This window comes from Fusarium falciforme, chromosome 10, assembly GCF_026873545.1.
Source record: "Fusarium falciforme chromosome 10, complete sequence".
In the NCBI taxonomy this organism is placed as follows: Eukaryota; Fungi; Ascomycota; class Sordariomycetes; order Hypocreales; family Nectriaceae; genus Fusarium; species Fusarium falciforme.
In genome coordinates, this window is record NC_070553.1 from 2049527 (window position 1) to 2068574 (window position 19048).

Genomic DNA, 19048 nt, shown 5'->3' on the forward strand with positions numbered 1-19048 from the left:
TTTTACCTCACATGTATGCTCCCAAAAGACGATCGTCAGCAATGCCGAACAGGGTGTTATCCGCCACAAGACCATCTTGTGCAACCCACGGCCCGCTCCAAGCATCGCCAGTTTGACCAGTTCCGAACAACGATGCCATGTCGGCTTGGAATACTGCAACATTATGAGTAAAGCTACTCTAACGGGTGTGTGTGCGGCTTACCGCTCAAGTCCGGACAATTTGTTGTTGCTGCCGCCTCCATGTTGATGTTCTTGGTCACTCTCTCGATCCGACTCATAAGAGACTTGAGTAGTCTCAAAGGCCGCTTTAGTCCATAATTGCAGCCACGCTGGAATTCCAACAAAGCCTGCCAGAAAAAACGGATGCATTCAATGTACTCATCGCAGTTTTGGTCAGTGTGTTCAAGAATGACAAGCACCGCACAATATGTGGCGTAGGATATGCCATACTGCGCGCGTCTCAAGGTGAATGTCTTTTTGTATGCTTCCACGAGTTTCCAGATGTGCAGTGCAGCTTCAATACATTTTCTTCGGCTTTCGTCTTGGTCGCTGGATTGAAATGGGCTGAGTTCATTTGCAAAGGTTGTGCGACCGTGGTTTGTGAAGGGCAGTTCTGTGAGTATTACTGAAGCCCAATAGAGTGCACTTCAAGTACCATTAGTGATGCATGTCAAGGCCATCGGACGAGATACATACTGAGGCGTTACCTGGTGCGGTGGTGGAGTAGGATCTACTCCTGGTTCGAACTGAAGCCATGAGGGGATGCTCTCCCTGAATTGACGCAGCTGTTCCCTAACCTCTTGTCTCTTCTGTATCAGGCTTGCCGTGACAGATTCAACAGATTGTTTTGATAGGCCAGTGTTGTCAGTTGTGTAGAAAGCATCTATAATGCGAGATATCATACGGCAGAGCTGAAGCAAACATCGGAATGTGCTTATCGCATAACATGGTCGTCCTCGATAAGCTGGGGGGCTACTGTCAAATGGCCGTGCCTCTGGATCCACGTATGGTCTCCATTCTTCCATCTCTTCGTAAGTATCCAGGAATTCTTCAGAGACACCACCTGCTGTCTCATGTATCGCTGGAGGACGACCCAGGAACAGAGACTGCAGTTTGTCTCCAACATAAGCGGCCCAGTAGATCCTCTTTCTCATCTCAACATCAATGGGAGTGAGTTTAAAGCCCTGTCCAGCCTGTGACGTTGGCTCAATATCCAAATGGCATCCAAGGTCTGTCATCATCCTGTAGGCGATGCCACAGAATACCCAGCCAGCGCTCTGCTTGCCACGCGGGACCAAACATGCGCCACAGGTTAGGAGAGCCACGATAGTTGGTATAGTAGGTTTGTCGATGTGGTCGACTAGGAGAGACTTGAATCGCTCGTAAAAGGCCATGCCCATAGTCTGCGGGTCTTGGGGGTCTTGGCGTAACAGAGAGGTCCGATCGCTATACAAACTGCTTTGGAAGTAGATGGCGTTCAGGAGTAGTTTATTGACGTATGGTCCATTATGGATGAGACTATCCATAATGGCTGGCCGATAGGTGAGGAGATATGACAGATGCTGGCGGTTCCAGTGCAAATCCAATAGGTGCAGAGCCGTGTCCATGGGTACCCCGTCAAAGTCGATCTTGGATGTGATACTCGGGGATGAGTATAGGGCCACTTCTTCCTGTCTTCTAAGGGCAGCGTATGAAACGAGTCGATCTCTGACGGCATCTTTTGATGTCGCACGCTCCTGGCTCCCTTCCCTCTTTCTGTCGGCCAAGAGCGTTCTTGACGACTGATCGTGCAGCAAGCTGGTGGCACCATACAACTGGAAGCCATCTCCATCGTTTTCTTCGCTCCCTTGCGTGGGTTCGGGTGATAGCAACGGGTTCTCAGCGATCGATTCAGCGCCTCTGTCCAGAGATGCCAGCACTGCGGCGGCTGCCGACGACGTGAGTACCGGAGACTGGCTGGGTGGTCCTCGATTTGAACTCGGTGGCGTGTCTTCAGACAAGAGAGAGCGTACGCTGGTGGGTGGATGACTCGAGGGAGCAGGTGTAAAAGCTCCTGATGGACCAACATCGTCTATCGGGTATTGCTGCATGGGAAGGGACTGTCCTTGGGATGAGTTCGCACGGTTGAGAGAATCAAGGTCATGAGATGGGGTCTGGAGATCCTTCTGCCGCATCTGCTCTTTGAGCTCCTCGACCTGTCGCTGAAGAGCCCTGACGTCTTCCTTTCTGATGCGAATAGCCGTGCGCCTAGCATCTTGTAGATAGACACACTCATCCCCTTTTCTGCAACATGCACCGCACTTTGGACGTTGGCCATCGCATTTGACCTGGAGACTCTGTTAGTTGATGACGTAGGACAAGTCTGGCAACCCAACCTTCTTCTGGCGGCATATCCTACAAGTGCGACAGCTGTCGTCTTTTGGAGATGCTCTTCGTTGATTTGGTCTCTTTTGAGACTCCGGTGATGCGAATGCCGACTCCATGGTAATAATTGTCCATCTCAAAAAGGAGCTGGAGGTCGCGGGGACACGGGGCTTTCAATCGTGGTGGGACTCGGGTTCCTTGCCCGAGGGAACCCGAGATGGGCTTCGGGAGCTTGGACTAGGCTCGGCTTCTATATCATCCCTTGTCGAGGACTAGGAGCTCGGGATATCTTTCCTTAACAAGACCACTAACCAAGTCTTGTCCTTTTACGGCTTATAATTCTTCATGTTCACTCCTCGCGATTAAATCGTACTATCGTAGACTGACCCACTCGTTAGTGTGGTTTATTTGAATTGAGTTGTTGCGAATTTGAGCCCAAAGTCCGCCGTTTGAACCATGCTTGTTATCACAAGTCTCTGTAATTATCAGACCATTGGGGCTTTTCATACGTCATCTTCTCCTTCCAGACATATGCTGCGGGCGGTGAACGACTCAGTATCGTCTTGCTTGGCGTTGCAATTCGCCCCCTCCACACTTCGGACATGACATTTCCGACCCGCCTTTGTAGTCCCGACACTCGGAAATAGCTTCACCGTTGATAAGAATCGTGATAATCAACCAACAGGCAACACCTCTTAATTATATGCGAAAGATTAAAGTTGTGATATCCCTTTTCCCGTTCTTAGGGTTCTTATTTCTAATTGGCATCTGCAATATCTTTTCGTCAGCCATGAATGAACCAGCATATTCCCAACCCTTTTGACGGAATTACTTGGCCGAACTCGCTAGTCTATTCCCGAGAAACGAATTTTATGCGGAACGCACTTCGGGTACCGATATGCAGCTACTACGCCCTTTATCTTGTCAAGTTGTCAAGCATGCACGCGGATAGCTCACGAGACAGAGGCAACAAGCAAAGCCGGCAAAAAAGATGAGCGCCATGAGCATTGTCCACTTCCTGTCAGTGTGCTAAACCATCCACACCGCTTGCCATCTCATTGGCATCTATATTGACCACACTTGACATTGCTGATGGTACCATGAAGGGAGCTGACCTTGCACCCTTATCAGATAAGAGGGTCCCAACCTCCAAGATCACATCTTATCAAGCTCGAGAGAGTGGCGAGATAGATGCCTAAACAAGAAACATTTATATCAGTATCTCAATTCTACAGTCTGTTCACTTCTTTTCTCAAATGTAGTAGAAAAAAATAATCAATTCCATGGATGAAAGGACCGCTTCGCTCAGTGTTTAGTTACATAACAGATACCCTGTATCTCCAAGCCTCTATTGCAGATTCTTGAGGCATTCCCCAATCGACGCCTCCTGCATTTTCCTGTATAGCTCAAACTCCTTGTTGACTTTGCAGCCAAGGCCCTTCTCAAAAGACGCCTGATCCGCTGCCGCGACATGGTCCATCCCACCGTCATTTCCCAGGTTCGAGTGAAAGATACCAGCTGCGCTGACGGGTAGGAAGTCTTCGTAGGTGATGGGTTCTAGTTGGACAGCTCCAGAATCAATCAGTGCGTCCATGTCAGTGCTGGACACTTTTGATGTAGAGTCTGTGATCTTGTAGGTGAAGTATGCCAGGTCTTGCTCCCTCAAGCTCTTCGTGTCGTCAGGAAACCTCTCAAAGACCTTTGCCAGAATCTCTTCCTTGGTTTCAGGCGATGCATCAAAAGATTTTTGTCGCCACTCATTGATCAGATCGTCGTAGAGACGCCGACCCTTAGGTGTCAACGCTACGCCTCGCTGCTCAATCTCTCCGAACCGCGCCTTGTGACTTCCGCCAGTCTCTGCACCCTCCGAAAAAGCAATCGCTTCGTCGAGAGCGAGGAAACTAGTCTGTCGAAGCAAGATGGGACAGGTTCTCGGGGGAGGTCCCTCGATGGCATCTTTCGCGTCGAGACCGTATCGCTTCATCTCGATTTGGGCAGTCTCGATGTCGAGTACGCGGGGTGTCAGATGATTGATGTGAGGTCCTTTGAAACAAACGACATCTGCGATGAGCGGATGCGTGGCTCGAAGAGCTTTGTAGGTCTTCATGTCCACGGTGGACGTCTTGTGCCAGCGGAAGGTCTCGAGCGCCTCTTTGATGAACTCCTGGGCAGCAGCCTCAGACAAGGCGCCTTCGGTTTCAAACATTTCAATCAGCTCGATGCATCGGGGAGTGAAAATTTTGCGCTTGCTGAGGATCTCAGCGGCCTGTAGTCGTAGAGACTCATCTTGGATAAGTTCCAGGCGAAGCAAAGATGTGAAGACTCGAAAAGGGTTGTAGGCGAGTGCCTCTTTTGTAAGAGGTCGGAAGCATGTGGCATGGACTGGGAGGCTGGCGACAGTAAGATCATAGTAACCGACGGGATGCATTCCCATTACAGAGAATAACCGACGCATCGTCGCCAGCTCTTCAGGTGTTCCGAGTCGGATGGCGCCATGACGTTCAACCTCGATGCGATGTTGAATGTTGACATCTTTTTGGCGATTGATGTCAGACACTAGCTTTAGCAATGTGCCGTACTGAGGGACTTCGCGTTGGTACATGTTGGAAAGGGCGGAAGAAAACAAGGCCCGGATGGCATCCGGTGTAGCGATTTCTTTCACGGTCATGGTAGGCGATGTGTTGGGGCTGATGTTGGGAAGATACAAGATAAGGGAGGATTGAAGATGGAGTTGTGAATCGGCCTCAGCTCTGGCTCTTCAACTGTGATTGTATCTAGAAATGTCTATCACTAGAGATGGCCAGATGGCCTCCTTTATAACATTGCAACTCGGTACTGCAGATACGCCTCACTCTGCGTCTGGCATCACGTCAATCTGATATCGGCCTTTGCATGTCCGTTATCTCTGCTGGAGGTCCGGGACGGTAAAAGCCGGCTTTTATGCTTACGGGGCCGGATACGGGCATGGGGCAACAAAACCCGAGCTTGGCAGCTCGGTCATGTCAGTTGATTTATCCGGCTGTTTATCTTAGGTAACAGATAAGGAATGCCCGGGTTCTCTTGCCTGTTTTCTTTGGATCCTCGGGCATACGCAAGACCGAGAATGGCGGTTGTGAAGACGGCCAACGGACGACCATTCTCGGACCTGTGCGATGGAAATCTCAAGAGTTACGGGCAGAATACTGTTTAAGTCAACATATTGTTCAATCACCTTTATCACTTGTTACATCATAAACGAAACGCGATAAGAAGCTGCCGTATCTCTGGCTAGCAACTTGGACAACCAATCAGGATGAGCCATCCTCGGCGCCGTCGTCGCCTCAATTAACTTGGGCCCGCTCTCGTGAATCTGATTACCTAGTTTTCTCTATGCTTCAACACAGAAACATTTCCAAGGTAAGGCATTTGGTGACTTTTCATCCATGTTACCAATGTGCTTGAATCAGTCCAAGGGCCTGAAGTATTCACAAGGTGTCGAAGTACAGCAGATGGGAACGACTGAAAGCAAGCAGGAGCAATTGCCATTGTCCTTGGGATAAAAAACCAAGTCTGTTTTACCAACACAGATAGATTTGAAAACAGTGGAAATAGTGAGCCCAGGAGAACCACTCAATTGGTAGGTTCATCTGTTTTCATCGTTCTCGTCGTTGTCGAGGACTTGGTCAACGCACCCCACAGCAGTCAAGAATAGACAGAGAACCAGTGGCGCAACAACAGTTGGCGCATTTTTCATTCGCATGAGAGGTATACGACTAGCAAGCCGCAGACCTCACTCAAGTATCAGAACCTGCTGGACCCAGTCAGTTGTATTGGACGTGGTGACACAACAAAACGCTCCCTCTTACAACAGGCAGGATTCCTCGAGTCTTTCGAGCCTGGTTTCATGGAGTCTGCCTCAGGCTCGAAGCTTTTTAACGGTAGATTCTGCCCTGAAATCTATGATAGGAACAGAATTCAACCCAAGATTATCCGACTCTCAGAAACCTAACGTGCTTGTTCCTCGAGAGCCTCGGGATAGAGGACGAAGCGACGGACTCGGCACCCTTTGGTGTCCTGTCATGTAGGATGGTGCAATCCTTCACTCGGTGTGAATAATTCATACATACGGAATGGGCTTATGTGTATCTTTGCACCGCCGAGTATCGCTCGAATTGCAAAGTCTATCTGCTTTCGGCGCCGACGACTAAAATTTCCCATGATCTGGAGCCTCGAACAAGATGTCGTCTGTGTTTCCACGTCGTTCCCATTTGGATTCTCATGGATATCCAACTGGTAGCTACCTGCCTTCCTTAACTCTTACCAGCTGCGCCATGTTGGGTGCTGCGTGTTCGGGAGGAAGTACCTTTTTTGCTTGGGGGTGACTTGAGGTCCAGGTACCTCTCTAACATCAACACATGCAGCCACCAACCTCAAGCAGGTCACGCAGCAGAAAAGAATCGAAACATGCGTATGACATGTGAAAAGAAAAACAAGCTGTTGGCAGAGGACAGGTTTCCAGTCATCGGTTCCCATGTATAAAACCTGCAAAAAAGACAGCCTCCCACCCGACCGCTTCTCCACTCAGGTTTCCTTCGATGTATTTTGTGCGTCGTTATCGCATTGAGCTCAGACACAAGTTCTCATCACTGGGGCTCTTAGTACCTCTTGAAATTATTTCTCTTGATATACCTTCTTGCGTGTCGAGGCAGGTGGGGGGCATGGTGCCCGTAGTGGCTGTCGAGGTAGTTCCTTCCAAACTGCTCGTTGTGGGAGTTACGGGTTCGGGGGGTCACGGGCTCAGGGGGCTGTCAGGACATCAAGGGAGTATTGGCGTCAGCTCATCTCCCTCCCAGATCAAACTTTCTGATGCCAAGAACAGTGATGATGCAGCCGGATGCTTTCGAAAGGGTCCCGTTTTGCCTGGATCTTTCAGGGCGTCCGCAATTTTCTGAGTTCTGGCCGAGGAATTTGATTTCATCCCACTTGTCATCAAGAGCGGCAATGAACTAGAGTGATTGGCCATTCTTCTATCTGGGCTGTTCGCCCTGGATGTGAAATCACCCATCTTTTCTCAAGCATTACTTCTTGCGGACTTCTTTTGTAAACTTGATCACGCCTTCAAAGAAGCCATTCACCATAATAGCTGGAACCCAGATCTTGACGCATGCCGGAATTGGAAACCCAGTGCCAAAAGCACCACAACCTACAGTTCTTACAGGCTTCAGACTTTTGGGAACGTTCTTGAAACATATGTTGGGTCATCTACCAAGGTGTTGGCACAGTGATTGCTCAACATTTCTCGCATCTTCAAGGCCATCTAGTTACTGGTTGGTCGATAGGGCGTCAATCTACACAATTCTCAAGGCAATGACGTCGTTCAGGGCAATCAATCAGGATGCTTATATCTATATATCTCCTTGCTAAAGTTTTACACATTTCATATCACCACCCTAAAGCTCAAAGCCGAGGTTCACGTGAACAGCCTTGGACTGAGTATACGCATCCAAAGCGTACTGACCCAGCTCTCGTCCAATACCCGAAGACTTGTATCCACCAAAAGGAATACCAAAGTGTGAATCGCCAGAAGAGTTGATCCAGACCATGCCGGCCTGCAGCTTCCGGGCTACCTTGTGTGCTCGAGACACCTTTTCTGTGAAGAGAGCAGCGGCAAGGCCGTAGGAAGTATCGTTGGCCTTGGCAATGACCTCTTCTTCAGTGGAGAACTTGGCGATAGACACGACGGGGCCGAAAATCTCTTCGTTCATGATCTTCATGTCCTCGCTGACCTATCATCATTGCCGTCAGCATGTAATTGCAGTAGTGCACGAGGCCAACCAGAAGATCACTTACATCCGCAAAGACGGTGGGCTTCAAGAAATAACCCTTGTCACCGTACTTGCTTCCTCCGTAGAGAAGCCTGGCTCCGGACTTTCTACCCTCCTCGATATACGAAACAACCTTGTCGTACTGAGCCTTGGAAACCTGGGGTCCCTGGACGGTGGCGTCCTCGAATGGGCCTCCGATCTTGTCGTTTTCCTTGGTGACCTCGACAAACTTGGTCAGGAACTCATCGTAGATGGATTCATGGACGTAAATTCGTGATGTCGAAGTGCAGACCTGTTCCATGTGTTAGCGTAATACCCAACAACCCAATGCCGTTCAGCCTTACCTCGCCCTTGTTGTCCATGATTCCAAAGTGGCACCACTTGACGGCCTGGTCAAGCTCTGCATCCGCAAAGACGATGGAAGGACTCTTGCCTCCACATTCCAAGGTGATGTTCTTGAGGTTGTTCGCAGCGTCCTTCATGATAGCGCGGCCAGTGTTTGTGCTGCCAGTAAAGGCCACCTTGTCAATGCCCATGTGGCCGGCAATGGCCTTGCCAGTCTGAGGTCCAAGACCGGGCAGCACGTTGACAACACCAGCCGGAAGACCAGCCTCGATCACCAACTTTCCAAAGTACAGGGCCGAGAGCGGTGTCTGCTCGGCAGGCTTGAGCACAACAGTGTTGCCGCAGGCCAAGGCGGGGGCAATCTTCCATGCAAGCATCATGAAGGGAAAGTTCCAGGGGATAATCTGTCCGCAGACGCCGAGAGGCTCTTGGAGAACGTATGCCAGCTTAGCGGGCGAAGTCTCGATGGTGCGGCCACTGATCTTGTCGGCAGCACCGGCGTAGTAGCGGAACACGTTGTACGACTCGTCCAAGTCGCCAGCGAGAGCCGCGCTGAAGGGCTGTGACGCTGATGCGTCAGTTGGGCGTGTTTGCACGAAATGTGGAGGTACACACCTTGCCGTTATCAAAGGCATCGATGGCGGCGATGAGCTCACGGTCGCGATCAATCAGATCAGCAATCTTGTAGAGAAAAGCGCCCCGGTCCACGGCAGCAAGCTCCGACCATTCTCCCTCGAATGCCTTTCGGGCTGCTGAAACTGCCTTGTCGACATCTTCGGTGGAAGCTCCCTTGAGCTTGATGACCTCCTCCTCGGTTCTGCCGCTTGTGAGCGTGTATTTGACGTGGGCGCTCGAAGGGCTTACACTGGATTTGTCACCACAAACTCATCACCAGAAGCAGCAACATATTCGTTGTTGATAAAGAGACCGGTCGGTTGGTCATACTTTTTGCCATTAGGCAGAGTGATTTGAGTAGTTGACGCCATGGTGATGATGTGAATTGGGTATCTAGAGTTGAGAGGACACAAGCTCACGATCGATTGCGGGGTCCAATTTATATCGGAATGTGATGCGTAGCTGACTCGGAGAATAGATCACGAGACATGATGCAGTCACGCCCATCGGGACGAGCTATTGCCCGCAAAGACGGGGTAGTACACATGCATGTTCGAGATAGGAAACTTTTGAGGCCATACTGAGGGGTAATCAAAGATGGACTATCTCTCCCGTGGTGGGGTCATCTTGGCGTGGCCGTCTCTTTTATCATTTAAACTAGACGCAAATAGGCAACTTTTTTGTGCTTTCAATAGACGCGAAAAAAAGGTGGCCACATTGACATGACGTTACCTACTGCCCCCTTCGGATAAAGTGTCCCAAAATGTCGATTGTGCGAGCCAAGCTAATTCTCGGCATCTGGCGGGGTAAAGCAAGGGGTAGATATCATGACCATCCTCGGGGATCAACCTGGCACAGCCGAGTCTCGATCAGGAATGTTTCATGGCCATCCGTGACACAACGATAATCACTCTGCAATGGCAGTCCTTGGCAGAATTTACAGTCCAGTGATAGGCTTTGCTGATGCTCATGCCAAGATGTAGGGGGGAGATCAGGTGTTGCTCTGGAATAGATAAAACGGCATCCGAGACTGTTGACCAGCAGTCTCATCTATCATCTTGTTCTTTAATTTCTTGCTCGAAAAAGATTCCAAATAATTTTACCACACTTTGCCTGTGAGCTTCATCGCCGTTCTTGACTAGCTACACCACTAAGACTCTAGCAGGTCTCCCAGCCATCATGTCAACCCTCAACTACTTCAACTATGAGGGCGTCGGCAAGACCAACAACAAGCTCTACTCCTACTCCCAAGCCGTGCGCGTTGGCAACATCATCAAGTGTTCCGGTCAAGGTGGCTGGGATGCCGAGGGCAACATTGACAAGGACGACCTCAAGGGTCAGATTGACCTTGCCTTCAAAAACGTCGAAAAGAACCTCAAGGACGCCGGCGCAAAGGGCTGGGCAGATGTCTACTCTGTAAAGAGCTTCCATATTTCTCTTTCTGGATCATTTGATCTTATGGTGGAGGAGTTTCGCAAGTGGATGCCTGATCATCAGCCGACATGGACTTGTGTGGGTGTTACGGAGTTGGGTATCCCGGGTATGATTGTCGAGATTGAGGTTGAGGCATATATTTCTTAGACATTACAAGATCGAGGCAGTTTACAGTCCGCCTTTAGCAATTTAACACATTGGAATCAAGTGCTTTCCCGGAAGCTTTTGCACACTTGATCGTCTGGATGCTACACATCTCGAATTTGATGAGCTAGGCTCGGTCACTACGGATGGTTGATAAAATGCTCCAATGGGGGTAGAAAACATCAAAACTCTATCTGATTTATAATATCTTCTGCCTTCTCTCTCTGGGGTTGGACTCGGGAATCTCAGGCATTTCTATTTTCGGTATAAAAGAAAGATAACAGTAGGGCACAATATCTATGTTGAAGCTCTACGGAGGTCTACCATAGGCCTAGCTAAGTGGCAAAGATTTCTTTTGATCTTGATCAGGTTCTTTACGAAAGTGAGGTTGGCTTTCAGATTCTATGCCTAGAGGCGGGTTGCAACTTCTAACAGTGTGGACAGAACCGAATCGCACTGCTGAGGCCAATCTTCCTGGGCCTTCTACCTGCGTAAAAACAGTCCCACCTGCAAGCCAACTTCCAACTTCACAGGCCTTCATTCACTCCGAACCTGCTTCAACCGCTCTTGCATCTGCTCTCGCGGACTCTTGAGCTTCACCTCCGGAAATCTCGGATCCGCCGTCCAAGGCATTACATCGGCTCCTTGCAACAGCCACTTCAGAGTAGCCTTTTCGAACTTGTCTGCCAACTCCTTGTGATCTGGATCTTCGGCTAGATTGTGTAGCTCGTGAGGGTCGTTTTGTCGATGATACAGCTCTGACGGCTCGTACAGTCTATACACAAACGTCCAGGTCTCGTCTCTCAAGGAGATGGCTTTTCCAACCAGGGTTGTATCTTCGTGCTGTAGACCAGCTTTCAAATCGTATGGGTAGGGCGCCTGCTCGAGTATGGGCTCCTCTGACGTCAGGAAGCCACCTTCAGAGAAAGCATATTGTTTGTGTGTTGTAGCATCACCACAGAGCAGAGGAATCCAGGACAGTCCGTTGTGGGAGAACGACTCGCCAATCCCTGAAATTTCCAACATGGTTGGGACAAGATCAACCATTTCTGTCATGGCGTTGATCTTTCTTCCCTCTGGTAATCCTGCACCTCCGACAATGAGCGGCTCATGAACCAGAGTCTCAGATAGACCAGAAGGCCACTTCTCGATGAGGCCATGGTCACCGAGATATTCTCCATGATCAGTAAAGAACATGGTGACGGTATCCTTCCAAATTCCCAACTCATCCACGCGCTTCATGACACGGCCAAATTGGTCATCAAGTCGAGAAATCATGCCATAGTAAGTAGCCTTGATCTCTTTCCAGATCTCATCCGTTGCACGGTGTGTACCATATCGCTCTCTGATGGACTTCATGTACCTTGGCTCATAGCCCGTCTTCTTTTCCGGCGTGGCTTCGATGCTGGTAATCCCCTCTCGGTCATACATGGAAAAGAAGGGTTCCTCAACCTGGAAAGGACAATGAGGGAAGATCAGAGGCATGAAAAGTACCCAAGGCTTGTCGGTCGGAGGACAGTCCAGCCAAGTCAAAGCTGACCTCACGACAGCCTCATCGTAATCCATGGCCTTATCCGCGTCTCTTAGGCCTCGATAAAACAGTCGTCCCCAAATGCTCTCATCGATTTCGCGCTCGCCTCCTCCAAACTTGGGCACATACTCTGGTGTTTCGAGGAAGCCATATTCTGTGACGCTGAGCTCCGTGACCGTGGGCGCAAAGGTATCGCCTCGCGGGGCAAGACATGCAACATGATAACCCGACTCCTTGAGACTCCGGAAAATGTTGGGCTCCCAAGGCTTGATGAGGTTCTCAAGGCTTCGATGCCCACTGACGTGCGGATACGTCCCTGTGAACATGCTACATCGTGACTGTGAGCATACCGAGGCTTGCGTGAAGCAATTGGTAAAGAGGCTTCCTCGGGCGGCAAAGGCGTCAATGTTTGGTGTTTTAATGCCAGAGTCAGGACCCGTCGTGCAGCCGAGGGAGTCGTATCTCAGCTGGTCGGGCATGAAGATGATGTAGTTTGGCTTGTCGCCTCCATTCTTAGAGGCGACCTGCAGGGGCAGGGGTTTTGGGGGGATGCTGTGAGAGACGGGCATCGTGTCTTGAGTCGTCTAGAATGTCAATGAGGATGATGAGAGCAAAAAATGAGCCTCATATTAATCTCGGAAGCTGGACACAGCACAAGGACTCGTGTACGGAACCGTCTTTGATTTGTCGGCCTCACCCGAACACCCTCGGATCTCGCCCTCGGCGTCTAATCGGATCTCGCTATACGCCATCTAGCCCCAGACTTGCGTGATCCGCATTCAGCCAAGATTTCATAACAAGATCCGCCCCCGCGAACCACATCCCCTTACATCCTGGAACTCGCTCGGATCTCGCCCTCGTCCGAGATGAATCGCCCAGACACATTGAACCGTTCTCCTGGGTCCTCATTGCCGGCTAAGCAGCCCGCGTGCAGACAGTGTCGAGCGAGAAAGGTTGGCTTGACATCTCCACATTCTAGCTAGTGCCTGTTTCCCCGCTGACGATCAACCAGGTCAAGTGTGACCGTCGAACTACGGGATGTGTGCGATGTGAGCGTCTGGACTTGGCTTGCAGCTACCTGCCAAGCGAGTCAGCCGCGTCGTATAGTAACAGCCGAGGTCAAGACTTGACGCAGGCCGGGATCAAGAGGCGTCGCATCCTCCGGGCTTGCGCCTCTTGTCGGAGCGCAAAGGTCAAGTGTTCTGGGACTCATCCCTGCGACCGATGCCGGTCTCATGCGCAGGCGTGTCTGTTTGGTGATGGAGGCATTCCTCAGTTGGAGGGTGTGGTAGAAGCTCTCGCTTCGCCTGTTAGCCCTCCACCGACCGATCATGGGTCGGTACCAAGTCAATTGACACCGGCTGGCATGTCTAGCATTACGGGCGATGAGTCAATTCGGTGCGTATCGGCTGTGTGATGGCGAACACTACTAACACTCACCAAGCCTCTTTGAAGCTGAGGATAGAGACGCCGTTCGACAATACCTGGATACTTACTTTGACAAATCCAACATTGCCGATTGTGTCTTCCTCCACAGAGCGACTACAATCGCTGAATGGAGTCAAGGAAAGCTAGACAAGACTCTACTCAAAGCCATTTGCGCAGCAGGGCTCAGACACGGGCCAGCCCACCATGCCGAGAGGTCAATGGCATATTCTTGGATGAAGCAAGTCCAGAACGAACTAGCCGGGCACTTGGGCGACATGTCAATACCCAAGCTTCAGGCGTTGATGCTCACTGTCAAGTTCCTCTCCTCGCTGCGTTTCACCGGGGACGTGTGGGTGCTCATCTCAATTGCAGCCAGGGTGGCATTCACCAAACGGCTTAATTACGAGCGCCCGGCTATGGATCCCGTGAAGCAAGAGTGTCTGCGTCGGTTGATGTGGTCTATTTACGCTACTGATAAAATCTTTTCTGGGGGTATAGAGGATTTGACAGTCTGTCCAACACAAAGGATGCACATTCGACTACCGAGCAGTTATCACAATTTCCAGCTGGGGCTTCAATCTCGATCTTCGTTTCTGCGAAGCAAGAGCGAGACTGACACTGACCTGAATTCTCTGGCTTGCCTGATGCGGCTGTACGATATTCGTGATAGAGTTCTGAGGTATGTTGGACACAATTCTCAGCAGTCTCGATGTTAACAGGTCCAAGGTACACCAGGCGGGTAATTCTGGATGGCTCTAGCCCTTACCACAGCCGAGGACAGCTACGATCGCTTGACTTGGAGCTTATGTCTTTTGAAGAGTCGCTACCGGAAGAGCTGCAGCTTAACGACAACAGACTCATGCTCATGTGCCATTCTGATGAGGCACGCGCATACACGATATTGCACACTCTCCTCTTTAGCTGTCGATGCGACCTGCACCGCTTCCTGATCCCCGGCATAAGAGAATGCGTTTCCCCAGAAGCTGCGGCACAGACGCCCAGAGAATACATTGACTACTGCCAACGGCGATGCTTACAGAGCGCACTGGGCTCCTGCGACTTGTGGTCCAAGATTCGCCATCTCGAGACAAGCAGTCGCCTTGAGACGCCCACGTTGGCAGTGGTTACGTATCAATCCGTCAAGATCATTGATCACCTCGCTTCTTTGCTTCCGGCTCATGGAGATGACTCACTACCGATCGTGAAAGAGAAGTTGACGGATGCTTTGTTTATTGTGTCACGGATCCAAACTGGGGTTGACTGGATTGCTTCATGTGTAAGCTATCACTCCAAGTCTTATAGGCAACTTACTGATGGATCAGATATCCGACATCGAGAAGCTTATCCCAAGGCTAGGTGCGAGATCAGGGTCTGCAGAATCACCGCAAGTCCAAGAAACCTCCGTCATTCGCCCCTCTACTGACACGTTTCACAGTCCGCCAACAGGCAATCTTCGACTTCAGGAGAAGCTACACCGGAGGTCCAAACACGCTTACGCCCCAGACGACGAAGAGGAGCTCGATCCAGCTGTCAATCCCCCAGAGTCAAACCAAGACGAGCCGCCGGCTGCAGAGGATATCCAATCAGCAACGCCCATTGATCCATTAACTCAAGGGAGCTGGCCGTTTTCTCTACCCGTCGACAGTCAGGACGTCTTTTCATCAAATCAAAGCGGCTCAGGGCAACCGCTTAGCTATAATTTGATGAACTATGACTTGACCAGCTCTACAGATGTAGTCTTTGGGGAACATGACATGGTCTTTCCCATGGATCCTTTCGACCTGCAGCTTAACGCGTACACGGATGCAAATGTGCCTCATTATATAGGATCAGAATAGTAATAGACTATGGACCTAATCAAGGCCCCTAAAGCTAGGAGTATGCGTCATCTGGCTATATGGAGCGGCAATCTGTGATCGAAGCCTCAGTTATCATGCTTGGACCCCACCACAACAGAGCCCTTCTCGACATCAGAGTCGCGTTTCTTACCATTGTCCTCCTCCAAGACAGATTGCATCAGAGCCGCAGCATCCGTCTTGCCAAAGTCACGGATCGGAACACCTTGGTTGAACAAAAAGTCAACCTGCTCCAACGTCTTGCCCTTGCACTCAGGTACACAGAAGTACACAAAGACGATAGCGACCCCCATGAGGCCGCCAAAGATGAAGCCAACCTTGCTGTTCAAGCCGGCATACTGGTCGTAGATGAGGTACGGGATGATGAAGTTGACGGTAAAGCTGGAAGCACTCGTTAGCATCAACGACCAGAGAAGGATTATGGTAACTCACTTCATGATGACATTGGTGGTGAATCCGACTCTCGAGGTAAGATCGCGAAGTCGAAGAGCCGAGATCTCGGTGGTGACGACATAACTCAGCGGCGCCCAGCCCATTGAGAAGCCACAGGCAAACAGGGCCATCATGGCCAAGACACCCTTCTTTCTATCGTCGGCGACGGGGCTCTCAATACCCAAGCCTCCCATGGTGGTCATTGCTGCAAACATTGTGCAGGAAGATGCAATCATAAGGATACTTGTTCTGTTAGCAGATGGCTGGTAGTCTGATGGGGAAAATATACCGTCTACCAATAACATCCGTCCAGAGAAGAATGCAAGTCAAGGTAACAATGTTGACACTTGCCGTGATCAGGTTGAAGCCGAACGGGTTAATGGTTCCAAGCATCTTGACGTACACAGCGCCGTACTGCGACACAAAAGCCTGACCACTGGCCTGCATCAGAAAGTTGACAGCGATGACGATAGCCGTTCGCTTGAGGTTGTTGCCTTGAAGCAACTCAATGAAACGACCCTGCTCAACCTCTTGTTCGAGAGAGGTACGAAGCTCCTTAAACTCTGCTTCAATCTGTTCTTCAGTGAAAGCGCCTTCTCGAAGCTTGCGGAGGTTCTGCCACGCCTCTTCGACCCGGTCCTTGCGGAGAAGCCATCTGGGCGATTCGGGAATAAACCAGATACCCGCCACAACAATGGTTGGGACGATGTAAAACAAGCCGAGGGGGATTCTCCATGCGCGGTTGTCGGGGAGGAAGCTGGTACCGAAACAGACGCTGTTGATGACGAGGCCACCGACTGCGAGACTGAGCTGGTATGAGCCGACCATGAAGCCTCGGGCTTGAGCGGGGACTGGGTGGTACTGTTAGAAGGATTCTGTGTTTCTGCAAAGTCTCACCTACCGATTTCAGACTGGAAGGTTGGAACGACGCCAAGTTCCATGCCAACGTAGACATAGTTGAGAATACGGGCTGCCATAATCTGCTCGCGGTGGAAAGATGTGACAGAAATGGTGGCCGTACCAAGAGCGTAAACGCTCATGACAAACATGCACCACCTTCGACCCCAGCGAGCCGAGATGAAGCTACCCGCAATGACTCCTGTCACTAATCAGCAAACTGTTTGTGGGGAAACGGATACTCAATTCCACTCACCAAAGGCAAAGCCAATGTAATTGAGACTGTTGAACAGCGAGAGCCAGTACGGCTCAAGAGCGTATGCCCCCTTCTTCTCATCCCAGTGGCCAAACTGCTTCTCAAACGGGTCCATGGCCTGCGTACTCGCAAACGCCTGATTGTCAAAGCCATAGTTGAAAGTCGACACGGCAATGAGCATACAAGCGAGGGCAAGCCTCCTGTTAAAGAGGCGGAACTTGGTAAAGATCCCCATGACTAGTGATGAGTTGGAGGATTGGTGAGAGCTGCTGTGTCTGCTACTGACTGAATTGATGCCGAGACAAGAGGTTTATATCTTGGACGGTCAACTCGATGTCGTGATAGTCGGGATCATTGAGGAATTGCGGCCCTCCTCAGGCCCGTGATCCAATCCGCCCCTTTGCAAAGTTAGTTACGACGAGTCTATTCCCAATATCCCGGCTTAGCATCTGCACTACCCCGGAATCCACATAATCCACCTCCCGATCTACGAGATCCGAGGGCGACATCCGAGGGGGCGACATCCGGCCAGCCGAGAGTATTGCCTTCGGGAGCGGTCTCTGGTCTTCGGATGCGTTGCAGTCAAGCCATCTATTTTTTCCGTCCCAATCCTTGCTTTCCAGGTTTCTTCATCACTCTGCGAGGCTGTTCATCAGTAAACTTTCGAGTAATCTTCCAAGTTCAATACATGAGCTAACACATCTTGCAGACAAAGCACAACACGACCATTTCAACTATGCTCCTGAATCTCCTCTACGCAAGTGCCTTGCGCACCATTTCAACTCTGTCCTCGGTTAGCGTTCCCTCATGTTGCTGATATAGAATATCACCTACACTGCAAATGTTCCAGCAGAAACAGGCATCGCTCGAAGTAACGTCGGTCCAATCCCCTTAAACAAACCAGCGACTCCTCCAGTCTTCCACGCCACTCGAAAAGCCTCGCGCATGTTCTTATACCTCTTCTCAGCCCCGAGCCCGTCGGTCTGCATCTTGCTCTTGATCACGTCCAACGGATATGTCAAAAGCCAGATGAGCTCTCCAGCAATACCGCCGCAGAGTGCAAACTTCCAGCTTGGAATCTCGGCTCGAGGCTTTTGGTCTAGCTCCATGACCTTTTGGACGAGACCTTCGTACGATGCGAACCAGATGCCGAAGCCGTGAAATTCACGAAGAATCGTGACTACTTGACCTCGGTAGATGCCGCCGATACCTGAATGACTCCATATTTTTCGAACACAGTCGGTAGGTCCCGCGTAGAGGCGGTTGTCGCCATGAGGTTGAGTCTGAAGGCGAATCCTGACATGCTCAATTGGGCCAGACAGGATGCTGTTACTAAGACCTGCAGCACCTCCTGCCAAGTAGAACTGGCCAAGAGACAATGTTCCGTCAGCGTTACCTTGTAGATTCCTGTTTCGTTCTTCCAGTAGCTCTCGGAAAAAGTGAAATGCGCCAAACTGGATGCTGGCCTATCTTGTTGATCAGCAAGGGCCGTTGAGAGTCTCTCATTGACTCACGCAAGCGCCGACTCCAAGTAACGGTGGTATGGTGCCCTAGAAAGCAATTAGAAGGATACTTCCATAGGCTACCAAGCCAAAGAGGGCATACCTTGTAAAAGGCCAAGGGTCCTTCCCGGCGCCAGATGTTTCTGGTAACAGTCAAGGCATTTCCGCCACTTGCTTGAAGTCGAACCTTTACAATATCTGTTGTTATTATATCAGCATTTGAAGAGACTTCGGTCAGGGTTCCGGGCCATACCAAACGGTTGTCCTATTCTGGGTCAGTCAGTGCACGGAGACAGGCTTCCGACCAGATTGAGCCTTTAACTTACCAATCATGACCTGAGCGACGCCTCCCATGGTCCCGGCGGCGATATTCTTGGCCGTGTCGGAGTTCATGGTTTCTGCGAAACGCTACTAAAGCGAGAAGTGACCAGGGTCGAAGA

The 19048-nt window shown here is 50.6% G+C and overlaps 7 protein-coding genes and 1 pseudogene across 8 annotated transcripts, besides 1 other annotated feature; 2 read left to right on the forward strand and 6 right to left on the reverse strand.

Annotated features, from left to right (window-relative positions):
- Window positions 1-7: 7 nt before the first annotated feature.
- NCS54_01254300 (Zn(2)-C6 fungal-type domain-containing protein) lies at window positions 8-2090 on the reverse strand (the record flags this gene model as incomplete). Its single annotated transcript, XM_053157772.1, has 3 exons — window positions 8-153; window positions 203-645; window positions 697-2090. The coding sequence occupies 3 exons, from the start codon at window positions 2088-2090 to the stop codon at window positions 8-10; spliced, it is 1983 nt and encodes a 660-aa protein (XP_053013747.1).
- A 1622-nt stretch (window positions 2091-3712) lies between these two features.
- NCS54_01254400 (DUF1338 domain-containing protein) lies at window positions 3713-5032 on the reverse strand (the record flags this gene model as incomplete). Its single annotated transcript, XM_053157773.1, has 1 exon — window positions 3713-5032. The coding sequence occupies one exon, from the start codon at window positions 5030-5032 to the stop codon at window positions 3713-3715; it is 1320 nt and encodes a 439-aa protein (XP_053013748.1).
- A 2761-nt stretch (window positions 5033-7793) lies between these two features.
- Window positions 7794-9499, reverse strand: NCS54_01254500 (Hypothetical protein; the record flags this gene model as incomplete). Its single annotated transcript, XM_053157774.1, has 5 exons — window positions 7794-8129; window positions 8194-8460; window positions 8513-9073; window positions 9129-9330; window positions 9378-9499. 5 exons carry the CDS (start codon window positions 9497-9499, stop codon window positions 7794-7796), a joined length of 1488 nt encoding a protein of 495 aa, XP_053013749.1.
- An 808-nt stretch (window positions 9500-10307) lies between these two features.
- On the forward strand, window positions 10308-10709 carry NCS54_01254600 (Hypothetical protein; the record flags this gene model as incomplete). The annotated part of the gene is made up of 1 exon (XM_053157775.1): window positions 10308-10709. The coding sequence occupies one exon, from the start codon at window positions 10308-10310 to the stop codon at window positions 10707-10709; it is 402 nt and encodes a 133-aa protein (XP_053013750.1).
- A 534-nt stretch (window positions 10710-11243) lies between these two features.
- On the reverse strand, window positions 11244-12806 carry NCS54_01254700 (Sulfatase domain-containing protein; the record flags this gene model as incomplete). Its single annotated transcript, XM_053157776.1, has 1 exon — window positions 11244-12806. One exon carries the CDS (start codon window positions 12804-12806, stop codon window positions 11244-11246), a length of 1563 nt encoding a protein of 520 aa, XP_053013751.1.
- A 443-nt stretch (window positions 12807-13249) lies between these two features.
- Window positions 13250-15503, forward strand: NCS54_01254800 (annotated as a pseudogene). The gene is made up of 4 exons: window positions 13250-13635; window positions 13682-14344; window positions 14392-14941; window positions 14988-15503.
- Window positions 13250-15503: a sequence feature.
- Window positions 15504-15589: 86 nt separating this feature from the next.
- On the reverse strand, window positions 15590-17341 carry NCS54_01254900 (MFS domain-containing protein; the record flags this gene model as incomplete). Its single annotated transcript, XM_053157777.1, has 5 exons — window positions 15590-15902; window positions 15954-16196; window positions 16243-16804; window positions 16855-17052; window positions 17107-17341. The coding sequence occupies 5 exons, from the start codon at window positions 17339-17341 to the stop codon at window positions 15590-15592; spliced, it is 1551 nt and encodes a 516-aa protein (XP_053013752.1).
- A 518-nt stretch (window positions 17342-17859) lies between these two features.
- NCS54_01255000 (Hypothetical protein) lies at window positions 17860-19001 on the reverse strand (the record flags this gene model as incomplete). Its single annotated transcript, XM_053157778.1, has 5 exons — window positions 17860-17890; window positions 17941-18572; window positions 18621-18656; window positions 18712-18836; window positions 18914-19001. 5 exons carry the CDS (start codon window positions 18999-19001, stop codon window positions 17860-17862), a joined length of 912 nt encoding a protein of 303 aa, XP_053013753.1.
- Between the last annotated feature and the right edge of the window lie 47 nt (window positions 19002-19048).